Genomic DNA, 17335 nt, shown 5'->3' with positions numbered 1-17335 from the left:
CTTCCCTAAGAAGCTGGGGGAAGGAAGGGGGCGAGCGCTCTTGCACACGATGAGCTCCCAGCTACACCCACCTACTCTGGGTGAGCACCCCTCCCAGGAGAAATGGAGAACCTAAGGGCACCTGAGTCTTAGGCCCCAGGACCAGGCAAAAGAACGTTTCCTAAAGCCTGTGTCCAAACTCCCCTCACAAGTCCTTTACTACACCCTTGTCACTCAAGGTATGGTCTAGTAGACTAGCAGCAGCAGCAGCATCACCGGGAGCCTGCTAGAAATGCAGAATTTCACCCACTCCAGACCTACCGAATCATAGTCTGCATATTTAACAAGATCACAGGAGATCCATATGCATATTAATGTTTGGCAAGCGTTGGTTGCTTTCATAATCCAGATAAGCCAATGTCATAAATAAACACATCAAATCAGAAATACCTCTTGCAGGTTGACTTTTAACCTAGACGCTAAAAGACTGTTTTTATTATTTATAAGAGGAAATTCCCAAAGTTGAGTTCCCCATGCTCAGTAAGAGTGAAAATTCCCTTTTGTCTTCCCTGACCATCAATCCAGGACAGAATGTCTCACTGATCTTGGGGTCCTGCTCTCAAAGCCAATGGGGAAATCAGAAAGGACACTTTCTACTCCTAGAATAAGAGTGTTACATCTTTTAAACAAGGTGAAAGGGAGAGCACAAAGAATGGCTGGATGCCTTGAACCTAACAAAATAAGTAGGTCAAATGGTAACATAAGGGAAAATCCCAACTCCAGGGAAGATAAAGCACCACTGTCTTAAACAATGAAAGGAGCACCCCAAATGTTGCTCACAAAACCCAGCTGAGTAACTTGCAAAAAGCAGACCCCATTTGCATGTTAAACCTCAAAATGAAATTCCCACAAATGCTAAGACAGTGGATCAGTACCCTTCTGAGAAGTTCCCAGGATTGGTAACTTCCCTGTCTGATGAGTTTTCTCCACCTCCAACTATCTTGGGAAGCTGCAGGCCTTCAATTTAACTTCCTCATCAGATGACAGTTGCAAACCAGAACAGACACATCCCAATCCTAGATGAACCACTTTGCTTCACTGGGAAATATTAAAAAGGACCTAATGATTCACCAAAGAGCACCATATTTAAAGAAAAGAAAATTATCATTTTTAGTGGCAAAGACAACATAAGATGAGAGAACAACCTACTTCAAACAGAAAACAACTAAAAACATTTTTCTAAAAATCCATGATACATGCTACAACACGGATGAACCTTGAAAACATTATTTTATGTGAAAGAAGCCAGTTACAAAGAACCACATATTATATGATTCCATTTACATGAAATGTCCAGAATATACAAGTCTGTAGAGACAGAAGGTAGATTAGTGGTTGCCAAGGGCTAGGAAGGATGAGACGATTGGGGGTTAATGGCTAAAGGATTTGAGGTTTTATTTGGAAGTAATGAAAATGTTCTAAAAGCGATTGTGGTGATGGATGGGCATCTCTATGTAAATATACTAAAAGGCATTGAACTGTATACTTTATTTAAATGGGTGAATTGTATAGTATGTAAATTATATTTCAATAAAGCTGTTTTAAAAAAATTATATGGCTCCACACTAGATCCATGTTTGGAGTTTCTAATATAACACAATGACTTTCTGGGCAAAATCTGAAAAAAAAAAAAAGTTGATGTCAGTACTGAGTAGAGGCCCTGCCAGGTTTGTATGGCAAAACACTCCCATCTCAGTTTGGGAAATAATTTCACAGTCTTGTCTAAAGACCATCAATCTCAGCTGGGCGCAGTGGTGCATGCCTGTAATCCCAGCACTTCGGAAGGCTGAGGTAGGCAGATCACCTGAGGTCGGGAGTTCAAGACCAGCCTGACCAACATGGAGAAACCCCATCTCTACTAAAAATATAAAATTAGCCAGGCGTGGTGATGCATGCCTGTAATCCCAGCTACTCAGGAGGCTAAGACAGGATAATTGCTTGAACCCGGGAGACAGAGGTTGCAGTGAGCCGAGATTGTGCTATTGCACTCCAGCCTGGGCAACAAGAGCGAAACTCCATCTCAGAAAAAGAAAAGTCATCAATCGCACAGAAATCCCCAGCTGGCTTTAGCTTTCTGTTCCAGAAACACTGGAAAAACCAAAACAGGCCAAACACACTTTCAAAACAACACCTTTAATCTATGTGGGCAAAGGGAGAAAAAGGGGATCATGGAATAGGAGTTATAGGTGCTGTCAGAATACAAAGTTGAGAATTTACTATCACTATAGAAATTCAAGTCCAATGTAGATTCCGCAGAGAAACTATGTATACAAAGACCCCAAATAACTTAATCCAAAGACCCCAAATAACTTAACACACACAGAATCGTGGCTAAAAGAGAACACCCTGATGGCTAAGGCCTTCTCAGTTATTACACTGACCTCAGCTCTGGAACCTCTATTGAGTTTTAGCTTTGGCAGATTCTCTTTTCTCTTCCCAATCTGTTTGATTTCCCAAGCCAAGGGCATCATGAGACGCCCCATGAGCACCCTGATTGCATCCACAAGGGCCTGTTGGCTTCAGGGTCACAGCTGTTACTATGGAAGGGAGAGGTAGAACAGGTATATTTCTTACCCTAAACGAAAACACACAAAACCTTAGGGCATTAGAAGGCTTAGAGAGTGAAATCTCCGCAGCTATTAGCCAACAGCTTCCCCCTGCCTTGACGACCTGGATTCTCTCTGATCCCCAGGCAAATGAGAAGACCAAATGTTAGGCAAATAATAATAGGCAGATGCTGTTTGGCTTCTGTGTTCTCCTATAGACTCCTGCTTCAAGGGCAAAAATGGCCGTGTCTGATGCCAAGGTCCAAGGGAACTGGCAAATGCCTAGAACAGTGCCTAGCACATACTAGGTCTTCAATAAATATTTGTTGAATACCTCTTGAATGAATGCTGATACTCCCCGTCACTCTCTGCCTTCTTCCCTCAGCCTGGAAAAACACACACAAAACACACACACACACACGAAGTTGAATCCACACCTGTTTATTGCAACCCCATTTGTAACTTTGCAAAACTAATAAGCACAACAGCAATTACTGTTAGAATACGGATTTCAGTGGGCAGGGCATTTTGTTAATTTTGTACCCTAAAAGCCCAAAACAATGCCTAGCACATAGTAGGCTCTCAATGAATATTTGCTTAATGCCGAATGAATTAAGAGCCTACTATGCGCCAGGCACTGTGCTAGACGGACTTCTGCCAGCGACCCAGTCGATCGCTTCCACCCCGGCGGCAGAGGCCGCCCCCTGAGTCCTCCTACCGCCAGGGGCCGCTGTAGGAAACGCCTGGCTTCCTTCCCTCGTCACTCTTTGACCCCGTAAAGTCACTGCCCGGAGCTACGATGGCAGCGTCAGTGGCAGCTGCAGCCCGGCGGCTGCGGCGGGCCATTCGAAGGTCGCCCGCATGGCGGGGCCCCAGCCATCGGCCGCTCTCATCGGAGTCCCCTGCAGCCAAGGCCTCGGCCGTGAGGGCCGCCTTTCTGAACTTCTTTCGGGACCGCCATGGCCACCGGCTGGTGCCCTCCGCTTCCGTGCGGCCCCGCGGCGACCCCAGTTTGCTTTTTGTCAATGCGGGCATGAACCAGGTGAGGGCAGAACCATACTGATAGGGAGCGGAGTTTGTGAGTTTTCCGGTGAGAAAGACGCTGCAGGATTGGGCAAAAGAAGCGAGAGGCGGAGTTCGTAGCTTTTGGGGAAAGAGGGCGGTGCTTGGTTGAGTAAAGTGATGGGGGTACGGCGCTCAGAGTATAGGGAGGGCTTGGGAAGGGCTTGAGCTGGGAACTTCTGGATTGGATTTGAGTATTAGGTCCAGAAATGGCTGGAGTGGAATCCCGAGGGAGAAGTCTGATTTCATTTATTCGTTATTTAAATAAAGATAAGGCTTTCATTAAATGTTTATTGATCACCTATTGTTTGCTGAGTACTATTCTCTAAGCTTTTGATTTTTATCAACCACTCACCTTTTCTAGACTTCATTGTCCTCATCTGTAAAATAGGGGCGGCATAAGTTAACCTTAGAGGCCGTCTGGGCTCCCTACTAAATGAGTCTCAGTTTTGTACCCTGAAGTTATTGGGTGTGGTTGAAGAAGCTGAGACGGAGGATGCCACCTTTCAGCGCCCCGTTTCCAGCTCCCAACACATTCCTCCTTCTTTTACCTTGCCTATTTTACTAGCAGAGGGTCTCCGGTTCATGATTTATTTACCTCTTCTCTGCTCCCCACACACCAGAGATGGCTGTCCCCAGGCTCCTAGGTTGTCCTCCTAGACCAAGATTACACTGCACTCTCAGGGACACAGTCAGCCTTCGGTCTGAATAGCCATCCCTATCCCCACTCCCCACATTTCCCTTCTACTGAGAAATTGGATATCCCTCTCCCCCTCCCCACTCTGTGTGCTTCCAGTTCAAGCCAATCTTTCTGGGCACCGTGGATCCACGAAGCGAGATGGCAGGCTTCCGACGTGTGGCCAACAGCCAGAAATGTGTGAGAGCTGGAGGACACCATAACGACCTGGAAGATGTGGGTCAAGACCTTTCCCATCATACCTTCTTTGAAATGCTTGGCAATTGGGCCTTTGGGGGTGAATATTTTAAGGTGAGTCTCTGGGGATCAGTGATCAGCCAAGAAGGGAGTCAATTTGTCCTGATTCCATTGTACTGTCTGCTTAGGCAGGGCCTCATACCAGATGTGGAGGCAAAGTGCTAGTTGAGCAGGTGTAACAGGAATTATCTCACTTCCCTGATTGGATTATAAGTCCCTGAAGGGCAGAGACTGTACTTCCTGCCTAATGATTACTCAAAAATTGTTGTTTGAATAAATGGTCAAACAGCAATGCTAAGGTGCTTACTGGAGTCAAAGATCACTCCAGGCTAGAGTAGGCAGAGAATTTCATGTGAAAGTGGGACTTGTTCTGGGACTTGAAAGAAGATAGGATTTAGAAGAAGGGGGAAACTTTCTGGGCAGGAAAGCACTCAGGGGCAGTAATGGTTCATGGCTTATTCTGGGAACAAGATGGCAGCAGAAATGCTTTTGTCTTAAGTCGGGGGCTAAACTCATGTGGCTTGATTACTTCAGTGGGGTCTCCCTCTCACCCATCTTCCTCCCCCCACCCCATGCTGGTTTCTGCTGCAGGAGGAAGCTTGTAACATGGCCTGGGAACTGCTGACTCAGGTCTATGGGATCCCTGAGGAAAGGCTCTGGGTCTCCTACTTTGATGGTGACCCCAAGGCAGGGCTGGACCCAGACCTGGAGACCAGGGACATCTGGCTGAGCTTAGGGTAAGTCAACCCCCTCCTTATGTTCATTCCTGGAGGTCAGAAGGACTGGAAAATGGAGACTACCAGCACCAGTCCTCAGAATCTCAGCATTTCATTCCAGGATACTGTGGGGTCAGCCCTGTTCCTCCTCTTGCTGAGCTGTGACTTGAGGGAGGGGCTCTCATGGCAGAGAGAGTCCCAGCTTCTGGGTCTGTCTGTCTCCCACCACTCACCTGCTTTTCTCCCCAGGGTGCCTGCTAGCCGTGTGCTTTCCTTTGGACCACAAGAGAACTTCTGGGAGATGGGGGATACTGGCCCTTGTGGGCCCTGTACTGAGATCCACTATGACCTTGCTGGTGGGGTGGGAGCCCCCCAGCTGGTAGAGCTTTGGAACCTGGTCTTCATGCAACACAACAGGTAATGGGGTGCTGAAGCAGGATGAGAATCCCTGGCTAGAAGTGGAAAAGGTGGCAATTAGAAGACTTTGATCTGTTTCATATAAAAACAAACACGTAAATGGTGCTTACCATGTGTCAGGCACAATTCTCAACACCTTATAGATAATAACTGATTTAATTGTAGTCTTTGCCTGTGACAGCTTAAACAAGTCACTGCTGTTCTCTGTTGAACTTGATGATCAACGAGTTGAACTTGATGATCTCAGATTTTCTTCTAGCCTTGACATGTCTTTCTAGGGGCAAAGAATTCTGTCCCAAGATGGGATGTCTGGTGCCCAGGCAAGGGCCCAAGCAGGGGTGACAGTGGAGATAGCCCTATATGAGGAAGGACGGGATCCCAAGGCCATCATCATCTGCTATTGCAGGGTGGCAGGGGAAGATACTGATTGTCTGGTTCCTCCCACTGTTAGCTCCCTTGGGCCCCCCCCCCCCCATTTCTCTACTCCACTTGGGCATCTGTCTCACACCTGTAATCCTGGGTGGGGCCTCACCTTGCACACCTTCCCTGGCCAGAGAGGCAGATGGAAGCCTGCAGCCCCTGCCCCAACGGCATGTGGACACAGGAATGGGCCTGGAAAGGCTGGTGGCTGTGCTGCAAGGCAAACACTCCACCTATGACACTGACCTCTTTTCCCCGCTGCTCAACGCCATACAGCAGGTGAGTGCCTCTTCCCTTCGAGAAGCCCTCTAACCTGCTCTTCACAGCCCTCAGCCCCATTGCATTCCATCTTTGTTGAGAACTCAGAGTGTTCTCAGCATCTGAGGACAATAACCAACCAAGAATTCCAAGACGTCAGGCAAGACACTAGGATTTATTACTTATTACCTGATGTTCCTCCTAACTCCTTACCTCTTTCATTTATTCAGAAAATACGTGTTGAGTGCTTACTTTATGTGAAATCTTTTGTGTTTGGTACAGAAGACACAGCAGTAAGCAGGAAAGAGATCATGGAGCTTATACGCTAGCATGAGAGATAGACAATCAATAAATGTGTTAAAGAACAAGGTAATGGCTTACAGATTGTGAACAGGCAGTAAACATGGGTGAGAGTAACTAGGAAGAAGGAGGGGTACAGAGGAATCTTAGATAAGGTGCTTGGGGAAGGCTCACCAAGAAGATGACCTTTCAGCTGAGCCCCAAAGGAGGAGGAGTCAGCCACAGGAAGCTCTTTCCAGGCAGAGGGGACAGCAGGTACCAAAGGCCTTGGTACTGATGGATTAGATGGGGAGGGGAAAGAGAAATCAAGGATGGCTCCCAGGCTATTGGCTTGAGCAACACAGTGAATGGCATGACTGTTTACTGAGATGAAGAAGCTTGGGGAAGAGAGAGGTTTGGAGCTAGGTGAATCAAGCTCCCTGCTTTGGAGCATTTCCATGTGTGTGTAGCTTATACCCTCCCTCCTTGCCCCCCAAGAAAGGGCTTGACATGTGCCAAAAACTAAAAGGTGGCCAGCCAGCTAAAGGAGAATCCCATGGGATATAGTAGGAACATGTGTCAGTTAACTTTTACTGTATAACAAACCACCCTAATGCTCTGTGGCTTAACCAACAACCATGTATCTGCCCCCTGAGTCTGTGAGCTAGCGTTTAGGCTGGGCTTAGCTGGTTCATTTTTTGGTCTTGCGTGAGCTCACTCATCCATCTGTGGTCAGCTGAGAGGCAGCAGCTCCTCTGGGGCTTGGCTGGCTGTCAGTTTGGGGGCAGTAGGGGTGACTGGGCCATGTGTCTGTCATCACGTAGCTGGCTAGTCTGGGCTTGTCCACAGCACAGCTCAGCAAGGTTCCAAGACAGAGAGCAGACACATAGGCTCAGAACAGTGTTGTTTCCACTGTATTCTATGGGCCAAAGCAAGTCACAAAGCCAGCACAGATTCAGGGGATGGAGAAATAGATTCTGTCCCTTGATGGGAAACAGCTGTAAAGTCCCATTTTAAAGTGGCATATGCCTAGGAAAGGGCCATTTCTGAGAACAGTCTACCACAGAGAAGAAGGCAGAATCCAGTCTTGTGGGCCTCGAAGTCCAAAGTGGGGCCTTGATTCTCAGAGTGGTGAGAAGGGTTCTCAGGGCTGGGCACAGTGGCTCACTCCTGTAATCCCAGCACTTGGGGAGGCAGAGGGAGGTGGATCGCTTGAGGTCAGGAGTTACAGACCAGCCTGGCCAACATGGCAAAACCCTGTCTCTACTAAAAAAATAGAAAAATCAGCCAGGCATGGTGGCACACACCTGTAGTCCCAGCCACTTGGGAGGCTGAGGCAGGAGAATCTCTTCAACCCAGGAGGTGGAGGTTGCAGTAAGCTGAGATCGTGCTACTGCACTCCAACCTGGGCAACAGAGTGAGACTGCATCTCAAAAAAATAAATAAATAAATAAATAAAAGTGTACATCAGATCATGCCACACTCCCCACTGAGAACCCTTCTTTTTTTTTGAGAGAGTCTTGCTCTGTTGTCCAGGCTGGAGTGCAGTGGCATGATCTCGGCTCACTGCAACCTCTGCCTCCAGGGCTCAAGCGATTCTTGTGCCTCAGCCTCCAGAGTAGCTGGGATTACAGGCACCCGCCACCACACCTGACTAATTTTTGAATTTTTAGTACAGATGGGGTTTCACCAAGTTGGCCAGGCTGGTCTCAAACTCCTGACTTCGGGTGTTCCACCCGCCTCAGCCTCCCAAAGTGTTGAGATTACAGGTGTGAGCCACCGCGCCCAGCCTGATGTACACCTTTAAAAGGCTACTCCTGTTGCTGTGTGGAGGATGAGCTGGAGGGAGATGAGAGCAGAAACTTAGGAATCAGTTGGGAGGCTATTACCGGTCCAGGCAAGGACCACAGGGCATGCTTTGGCTAATAGCAGTGGAAGTAGAGACAAGTAGATTGATTTGAGAGATCTCATGGAGGTAGGAGCAAAAGGACCCACTGATGGATTACGATGGGTAGGGGAAAAAGAATTCAAAGATGGCTCCCAGGCTATTGACTTGAGCAACACAGTGAATGGCATGACTGTTAGATGAAGAAGCTTGGGGAAGAGAGAGGTTTGGAGGTAAGTGAATCAAGCTCCCTGCTTTGGAGCATTTCCGTGTGTGTAGCTTACACTCTGCCTCCCTGCCCACCCCCACAAAAGATGGGAGAGGCAAGAACAGGTAGTGGAGAGCACCTGGAGTCCAACAGGCCCGGCTGAGATCTCAGACCTGCTCCTCGAGAGCTGGGTAGCCTTGTGTCACTGAGTTCCTCTGAGCCTCAGCATCTTCTTTAAAGCAAGGATACTAATACCTCCTGGAATGGGCTGTTTTGGGGATTCGAGGTCACGTTGTTCAAGTACTCACCCAGTTCTGATAGTAGAAATTCAGTAAATGGTCACAGATATGTTCTCGTGTAGCACCAAATATGAGCCCTGTGAGGGCAGGGCCTGGCTCCTGCTCATCCATGAGGCATCTCAGCCCAGGACTGGACTGGCAAGGCCATTCTGGATGTGGTTGGCTTTAGGGCTGAAGGCAGATGCTCTAGAGGCGATAAAGAGCACCCACCTGGGCCAGGTTAGGCAGGGTCACTGGCTGACTCTTTCTCTTCTGCTTCCCAGGGCTGCAGGGCACCCCCTTACTTGGGCCGAGTAGGGGTGGCAGACGAGGGGCGCACAGACACAGCGTACCGCGTGGTGGCTGACCACATCCGCACACTCAGTGTCTGCATCTCTGATGGCGTCTTCCCTGGGATGTCAGGTCCCCCGTGAGTCTGGAAGGGCTACAGATAGGACAGGGGCTGCTGGGGGTCTCAGGTGGAGGAGGGAAGGAAGAGGAGAGATGGGTCTGGTTGAGCCAGTAGGAGGAATGGGGAGAGGGAGAGCTTTGAGGTGGGAGCACACACTGTGGACCTTGTCCTTCCCACTCCCCATATTGCTGACCATGAGCCACTGGGGGTTCATGTCTGGGCTCTGAACCCCTTTAGGCTGGTTCTTCGTCGGATCCTCCGTCGAGCTGTGCGTTTCTCCGTGGAGATCTTAAAGGCACCACCTGGCTTCCTAGGCAGCCTGGTACCTGTAGTGGTGGAGACATTGGTAAAGACAGAGCTTCTTTTTCACTGTGGGCCTCCCTGGGCACTTTGGGGAGCCTACCACTGAGCCTAGACAGTGCCCCCAGCCTGGGTGCCCGGAGGTCCCCAGCCTAAATATCAAGCCCAGCATCCTATCAGCAAGCTAAGAAAGCTGTCCTTGCTTACAAGAAGCAGGAAAACTTGAGGAGGCTCCTTGCCCAAACTGCTGAGCCTTTGACCTCAGGACCCCCTTCTGCCACCCTACAGGGAAACCAGTTCCCCATTTGAGTCCCTCTCCTAGCCCCTCAATGCGTCTGAGACTCCAGGGCAGGTGTCCTCAGGGAGGCCCAGGGTGGGGAGGTGGGGGTGGGCTGGTTGCCTTTCACACCTCCTCAGCCCTCTCCACCTCCCCCAGGGAGATGCTTATCCAGAACTGCAAAGGAACTCAGCCCAGGTACTGGATTCCAGCGGGAGAGAAAGGGGTTGATGGGAGAGTTGTGGAGAGAGACCCTCCTTCCAAGCAGACCCAGCTCCACTTCTGCTCTGCCTGGTTCAGATCGCCAACCTGGTGTCAGAGGATGAGGCAGCCTTCCTGGCCTCCCTGGAGCGGGGTAGGCGGATCATTGATCGGACTCTGAGGACCCTGGGGCCTTCAGATATGTTCCCTGGTAAGCGGGATACCTAGCCCATGCACAAGGGGCTCGCTGAGACTCACCAGGGTGGGCAGAGGAGGGAGCTCTGGGCCAGCCCCATGCCTCATATCCACCCCTGACCTCTTCCCAATGTTCCTCTCTCCCTGGACTCTCCTTCCATACCCAGACGCCCCCGCAGCAGGAATACCACCCTGCCTCTCCCCATGCCCACACTGCCCAGCTAGCCCTGCCTCCTGCTTTCCTAGGTTGGCTTCATGCATAGACTGAGCTTCCCTCCTCCCTTGAAATGATGTGTGTCCAGGGAGTACCCTGGACTACCCCCAGCTCTGGCCTTGAGGCATGAAGTCTGAATGTAACCCCTCTTCTGAGGCTACCCAGTATGGAGGGGGTATTTGTGTTTGGCATCTGGTGGCTTCTGCGTGGTTAGAAGGGCCCTGGACCTTATTTTTCTCCCCTTCTTCGTCTAATCCCTCCCCTCCTCAACATTCTTTGTCTTTCTCTCTCAAAGCTGAAGTGGCCTGGTCCTTGTCACTATGTGGAGACCTGGGGCTCCCCTTGGACATGGTAGAGCTGATGCTGGAGGAGAAAGGGGTCCAGCTGGACTCCGCTGGACTAGAGCGGTTGGCCCAAGAGGAGGCCCAGGTACAAGCTGTGGCACCCCCATGCTGGGTTCTGTTGGGACACCCCTTCCCCAGCCCTGAGCTCCTGGGAGAGGAGCTGTGGATATTGAGAGGAATCCAGAGGCTGAGATAGGATCTGTCCCCTCACCTGGGAGGTTTCTAAAACCTCAGGCCACAACCCGTAGAAAGCAACAGTAGCCAATGGGCTAAACACAGGAGCAGAAGCCAGCACAGCCTCCTGGAGAGGGGCCCTCCAGGGGCAGCAGTGGGCAGGAAGGCCTAATCCCGGGGAGCCGACATGATGGATGGTTCACCAACCAGCCCAGGGGCTCTAGCAGCCAGCCAAGCCCTGAGTTCTTATTCCAGAAGGGCTGCAGAGTCCACAGCTGTGTGGCAGGGACAGGGCCCTGCGAGGCTGAAGTCCCACTTTCATTCTCCATGCACTTCTTCCATGCCTATGCCCATCCTGCAGCACCGGGCACGGCAGGCTGAGCCAGTTAAGAAGCAGGGATTGTGGCTTGATGTCCATGCGCTTGGGGAGCTGCAGCGCCAAGGAGTGCCCCCAACTGACGACAGCCCCAAGTACAACTACTCCCTGCAACCCAGCGGAAGTTATGGTGAGAACCTGGACCGAGGCCTGCCGCCACAAGCTTGCCTGACCATGACTAAGAATGTCCAAGATGGTTGCTGCTAGCCCCTATGTATTCCCCAGGATGGCCACCAGGGGTCTCTGTGGCCCCAAGCTGGAAGTGCCCCTGCCAGCGGGGGTGCCTGTTGGCCTCCAGGCACAGACCCACCTTCACGTCCCCAGCCCCTGCCCACCACTAGTAACCATTCTGTGCCCTGGCAGAGTTCGGCACCTGTGAAGCCCAGGTGTTGCAACTGTATACAGAGGACGGGACCGCAGTGGCCTCCGTGGGGAAAGGCCAGCGCTGTGGCCTCCTCTTGGACAGGACCAACTTCTACGCAGAACAGGGGGGCCAGGCTTCAGACCGTGGCTACCTGGTGCGGGCAGGGCAAGAGGTGAGTCTCCACCACAACCCAGGCTGATTTCTGTGGGCGGCAGACCCAAGCCTGAGTGGGAGCCGAGGGGAGGGAAAGGCTACAGGCACCTTGACCACTAACTACCCTCCCTCAGGACGTGCTGTTCCCAGTAGCCCGGGCCCAGGTCTGTGGGGGTTTCATCCTGCATGAGGCAGTAGCCCCTGAGTGCCTGCAGATAGGGGACCAGGTGCAGCTCCATGTGGATAAGGTAAGGATCCTCCCTAACTGTTCCCAATACCCTGCAGCCCCTTCACCCTCCCAACCCCCTGCCTTCACCCAGGATGCTGGGTGACAAAAGTATTTCAGGCCTGGCGTCTAGGCTGCATGGCGAAGCACACGGCCACCCACCTGCTGAACTGGGCACTGAGGCAGACCCTGGGCCCTGGCACAGAGCAGCAGGGCTCCCATCTCAGTCCTGAGCAGCTGCGCTTGGATGTGACCACCCAGGTGAGCCCGGCACAGAAAGACAGGCTTCATGTGAGGTGACAGGCTTAAAAGAGAGACAGCCTGCTGTGAGCGGGTTGCCCTTAGAGGCCTGGGCTCTAGGCCCAGCACGGCCGCCCAATCACTATGGGACCCTGGGCAAGTCCTTTCCCCTTGGGCTCCTTGTGCAGCAGTGAAGAGTCAGGCTACAGAGTGTCTGGGGCCTCGCCTAGCTCTGATGTTGTGGGATTCTGAAGGCCCTCCAGCAGGGGCCTTCCCTTCACCTCCAGCCGCTCCCCTTCCTTGTTTCTACTGTCACCCAAGTCATTCTTGCTCAAACTGGGCTGCCCTCTCCCTCTGCTGCCACCCTGTCTCCTTGCCCTTCTTATGCATCTGGCTTAAATCCTTTCTCCAGGAAGTACTTGCTGGCTAATCCCCATCCCACCTGCTTATTCCCTACCCCTGCATCCCCCCATCCTGTAGTTCTCTCTTCCATTGGGCTACCCCTTGTAAGCTCCATGTGGATACAGCCTCCTTTTTCTGTTTCTTCAACTTTTGATGCCTGGTGAAAGGCCTGGAGCTTCCAATAGGCCCAACTCCCAGATAGCTTTCTAAGGAAAATAATTGTCTGCTCAGGTAGTGTTTATTGAGCACCTATTATGTGCTAGCCACTATTCTAGAACCCAGGGATAGCTCAGTAAACATTGACTGTGTTTCAATGCATCAGTTACAGGTGTGGAGCTGACTGCGTGTTGGTCTTTCCATTTCCTCCCCACCCCTCCAGACCCCATTGACCCCAGAGCAGCTCCGGGCGGTGGAGAACACTGTGCAGGAGGCCGTGGGGCAGGATGAGGCTGTGTACATGGAGGAGGTGCCCCTGGCACTCACTGCCCAGGTCCCTGGCCTGCGCTCTCTGGATGAGGTGAGTTGGGGAAGCCCTTTTGGTGGAGATCGGGGGCCTCCTTCAGGCATACCCGGAGGCTTTACCCTTCTCCTTTGGCAGTTAACGGGCCTGTCCCCTCTTGACCTCAGGTTTACCCAGACCCTGTGCGGGTGGTGTCAGTGGGGGTGCCCGTGGCCCATGCATTGGACCCAGCCTCCCAAGCCGCACTGCAGACCTCTGTGGAGCTATGCTGTGGGACGTGAGTCACTCCTTTGTGCTGCCTGGCCCAGGGGCCCCGGATCGTTGCCCTTCCCTTGGTCTTTGGAGCCATCAGCCCTTAATGGGAGATGCACTCTGGCTTCTCCCTTCTCTACTGTCATGCCCCTTGACTTTCTGTTCCCTCCTTCCTCCCACAGGCACCTGTTACGTACAGGGGCTGTAGGGGACCTGGTTATCATCGGGGACCGCCAGCTTTCCAAGGGTACTACCCGCCTGCTGGCCATCACTGGGGAGCAGGCCCAGCAGGTCAGCATGCCAGTAGGCCTGGGACTTCTGGGTTGAGTGGGTGCATGGGACACATGCAGGTGACATGCTCAGGCTCAGGGGTGCCCAGCAGCAGAGCCAGTGTTCATACTTGCACACCAATGTGGCCATATCAGCTATTGGCAGCTGGCATGTGTTTTGATTATTTGGTGCTGGTGCCTTGATTGGTCCTAATTGTTAAATCTTATTTGTCCCTGACCAGTAATGAGTTGAGAGGCCTTGTCCTGGGGAGATGAATGTACCTGGTGGCCCTGACCCTCCTGTCCCCTCTCTGCAGGCCCGAGAGCTAGGCCAGAGCCTGGCCCAGGAAGTGAAAGCAGCTACTGAGCGGCTGAGTCAGGGGAGCCGGGATGTGGCGGAGGCACTGAGGCTGTCCAAGGACATAGGACGACTCATTGAAGTGAGGGCCACGCCTACCGTGGAGCTGTTCCCCACCCTCTCCTAGCCCTATTCCCTCCCCTATTCCTCCCTGGACCCCTCCAGACTCTCCCTAGCACTCCAGTCGGGTTGGGCTCCAGCTGGCCCAGATGTTTGTCTGCAGGGTGGGTGTCTTCCCTGGCCCTGCTGGTCCCTACCTCAGAGACTATGGCTCAGGGAGGGGCAGGGGTGATGCACTGCTTCTGGCCATAGGCTGTGGAAACTGCTGTGATGCCCCAGTGGCAGCGGCGGGAGCTGCTGGCCACAGTGAAGATGCTGCAGCGGCGTGCCAACACTGCCATCCGTAAGCTGCAAATGGGACAGGTGAGAGGAGGTTTGGCTGTACCCATGTGCCCAGAGACACTCCAGCACATACACTGAGAAGTCTCAAGGGCTGGGGCATGGGGGTGAGTCAGAGGCTGTGCAAAGACAGGGTGGTGGCAGCTTCTTCCTTCTCCTGCCAGCTGAGAACCATCACCCAGGCCATTCCCTCACTTCTGTCTCTTTCAAACTGTGTTTCTCCCCCAACTCCCAAGTCTGGCTCAGATTCCCCCGGAAGCCTGCTGACTTGATTAGTGCCATTCAGCCCTGATTGCACCTCCACTGTGGATCCCCGTTTCTCCCCCCCACTCCTGGTCCATCTGTGCTCTGACCTTCCTCCTTTCACCTTCAGCGACCTATTTGTAGGGGCTTGAAGCTATGATGAAAGGGAAGTGGCGAGGGAAGTGAGGAAGGACACATGTGGGACCCGAAAAGAAGGCCACCCTAGGCAGAGTCCCTGCCACGTCTGCCTAGAGCTGATGACCTTTGGGGTGGGTGGGGGAAGCAGGGGATTGCTCAGCTGGGGCTCAGTTCAGAAGTTGGGGCTAATTGGAAACCTGCCTCTCAGCCTGATCCCTCTGCTTGTCCTTCCTGCCCCATAGGCTGCAAAGAAAACTCAAGAGCTGCTGGAGCGGCACTCAAAGGGGCCTCTGATTGTGGACACAGTCTCTGCTGAGTCTCTCTCAGTGAGTGCTAGCCAAGTGGGGCTGCCCCAGGGTCTGGGGAGAGCAAAGTCCTGACCACGAGGTAGCTAGGGGTCTGGGAAGCTATGGGCTCACCATCTGTCTTTCGTGGTCCAGGTGCTGGTGAAGGTGGTACGGCAGCTGTGTGAGCAGGCCCCCAGCACGTCTGTGCTCCTACTCAGCCCCCAGCCTGTGGGGAAGGTGCTGTGTGCCTGTCAGGTGGCCCAGGTGAGGGAAGTGGGAGAGCAGCCCACCACCCCCATTAATACCCATCCTGGTCCAGCTCTCTGATTTTACACCTTTAATTCCTCCCAGACAAAGGGGCCAAGGCTGGGTGGAGGTATCTATGAGGATACTCCGGGACAGAGATAGGGGAATCTCCTTGTTCCTAAAAACAGCCCCTCCCCACCCCAGAAAGCACCAAGAGATTCCTTAATTACCAACCCCTCCCAGGCCTCACATCCCTTGTAAACAAGTAGCAGATGTTCACATTCATACACCTCCCCACACACATTTCCAGCCCAAACCTTCTCTGGCTCATCACCTGACTGCCCCACCATGTGCCCAGCTGGGAAGGGGGCACTGATCACCTTCAGCTCCACTCTTGAGGATACCTTGAGTGGATGCTGGCAGGGAGGGCCACTCTGCATCGTTTCCCCTTCTGATTCTTTTCCTAGGGTGCCACGCCCACCTTCACAGCAGAGGCCTGGGCACTGGCAGTGTGCAGCCACATAGGGGGCAAGGCGTGGGGCTCGCGAGTGGTGGCCCAAGGCACCGGAAGCACTACTGACCTGGAAGCTGCCCTCAGTATAGCCCGAACCTATGCCCTCAGCCAGCTCTGAGCCAGGTCTGCCCAGGGACCCACATGGACTAAAGGCAATGCCAGGAGCCCTGAAGGAGCCAGCAGAACCTTCCCACACGCTGAAGCGAGGACTAGGGGCTGGAGGCCAAGCAGCTGAGCCAAAGAGGATCACCTGGGCCAGGGCCTACATGACACAAGGAGACATGGGCTAGGGAAGGCAGAACTGGGCCCAAAGACAAACACCCCCTTGGTGAAAGAGAAGACATGGACAATTATGGCTGTGACTGCACATTAGAAATTATTTCACTGGCCGGGTGTGGTGGTTCACACCTGTAATCCAAGCACTTTGGGAGGCCGAGGCAGGCAGATCATGAGGTCAGCAGATCAAAACCATCTTGGCTAACACGGTGAAACCCCATCTCTATTAAAAATACAAAAAATTAGCCGGATGTGGGGGCACACGCCTGTAGTCCCAGCTACTCGGGAGGCTGAGGCAGAAGAATCGCTTGAACCTGGGAGGCAGAGGTTGCCGTGGGCCAAGATCGCACCACTGCACTCCAGCCTGGGTGACAGCGAGACTCTGTCTCAAATAAATAATTTCACAGAGGATAGCAAGCTCCAGAAGGTTCTATTACCTTTAAAAAAGAGTAGTTTTGCCCCTCCCAGCAACCTGGTATGGGTGCCCTAACACCAGTCTGAACTCACACTGTCTGAAAGGCCACCCAGGATCCAAATCGGGCCATCTTCATTGCCATGAGTGCTCAGACAGACTGCGTGCCAGGAAACAGTGGGCACCGACAAAGGGCTCCCTGGCTACTGGGAAGATACAGAACCATCCTGTGAAAATCATTTCAGCAGTGGAGACCTTCTTTGCTATCACTTCTTTCATTAACAATGACCTCTAATTAAAATTGGGCCCTGCTGGTTTGTTGATGAATTGAGCAACTGAGAACGTGGCGGGCACTAAACTGACAGTTCCTTCATGGAGCCTGCTTCATGTGGAGGAAACAGGAAATAAGGCAGAAGAAGAGGGTCGGGCTTGGTGGCTCATGCTTATAATCCTGGCATTTTAGGAGGCTGAGGTTGGAGAATTGCTTGAGGCCAGAAGTGCAAGACAAGCCTGCGCAAACACAGCAAGACCCTGTCTACAAAAAAAAAAAAAGAAGTGATC

The 17335-nt window shown here is 52.4% G+C and overlaps 1 protein-coding gene and 1 long non-coding RNA gene across 2 annotated transcripts; one reads left to right on the top strand and one right to left on the bottom strand.

The window, feature by feature from the left end:
- Positions 1–3018: 3018 nt before the first annotated feature.
- On the top strand, positions 3019–17075 carry AARS2 (alanyl-tRNA synthetase 2, mitochondrial). The gene is made up of 22 exons (XM_002816937.5): positions 3019–3627; positions 4444–4635; positions 5173–5318; positions 5547–5714; positions 6269–6413; positions 9327–9472; positions 9692–9800; positions 10191–10229; positions 10332–10443; positions 10937–11070; positions 11521–11665; positions 11899–12071; positions 12187–12300; positions 12399–12539; positions 13300–13437; positions 13548–13657; positions 13815–13923; positions 14219–14341; positions 14572–14682; positions 15282–15365; positions 15480–15590; positions 16040–17075. The coding sequence occupies exons 1-22, from the start codon at positions 3385–3387 to the stop codon at positions 16202–16204; spliced, it is 2958 nt and encodes a 985-aa protein (XP_002816983.2). The 5' UTR covers positions 3019–3384; the 3' UTR covers positions 16205–17075.
- LOC134761517 (uncharacterized) lies at positions 12404–13156 on the bottom strand. Its single transcript, XR_010140216.1, has 2 exons — positions 13020–13156; positions 12404–12582 (listed from the first exon to the last, which is right to left on the bottom strand). It is a non-coding gene; the product is annotated as an uncharacterized LOC134761517 (long non-coding RNA).
- Positions 17076–17335: the final 260 nt, after the last annotated feature.

The sequence above is a fragment of the Pongo abelii genome, chromosome 5, assembly GCF_028885655.2.
Source record: "Pongo abelii isolate AG06213 chromosome 5, NHGRI_mPonAbe1-v2.0_pri, whole genome shotgun sequence".
NCBI lineage: Eukaryota > Metazoa > Chordata > Mammalia > Primates > Hominidae > Pongo > Pongo abelii.
The sequence above is the reverse complement of the archived record's forward strand: the minus strand, read 5'-3'. Positions and strand labels throughout refer to the sequence as shown.

Bases quoted from the DNA above. Each gene is read 5' to 3' on its own strand.
- AARS2 (XM_002816937.5), top strand. From the start codon at position 3,385: ATGGCAGCGTCAGTGGCAGCTGCAGCCCGGCGGCTGCGGCGGGCCATT. The intron at 12,072-12,186 runs GTGAGTCTCCAC...ACCCTCCCTCAG, and splicing joins TGGTGCGGGCAGGGCAAGAG to GACGTGCTGTTCCCAGTAGC. The intron at 13,924-14,218 runs GTCAGCATGCCA...CCCTCTCTGCAG, and splicing joins CTGGGGAGCAGGCCCAGCAG to GCCCGAGAGCTAGGCCAGAG.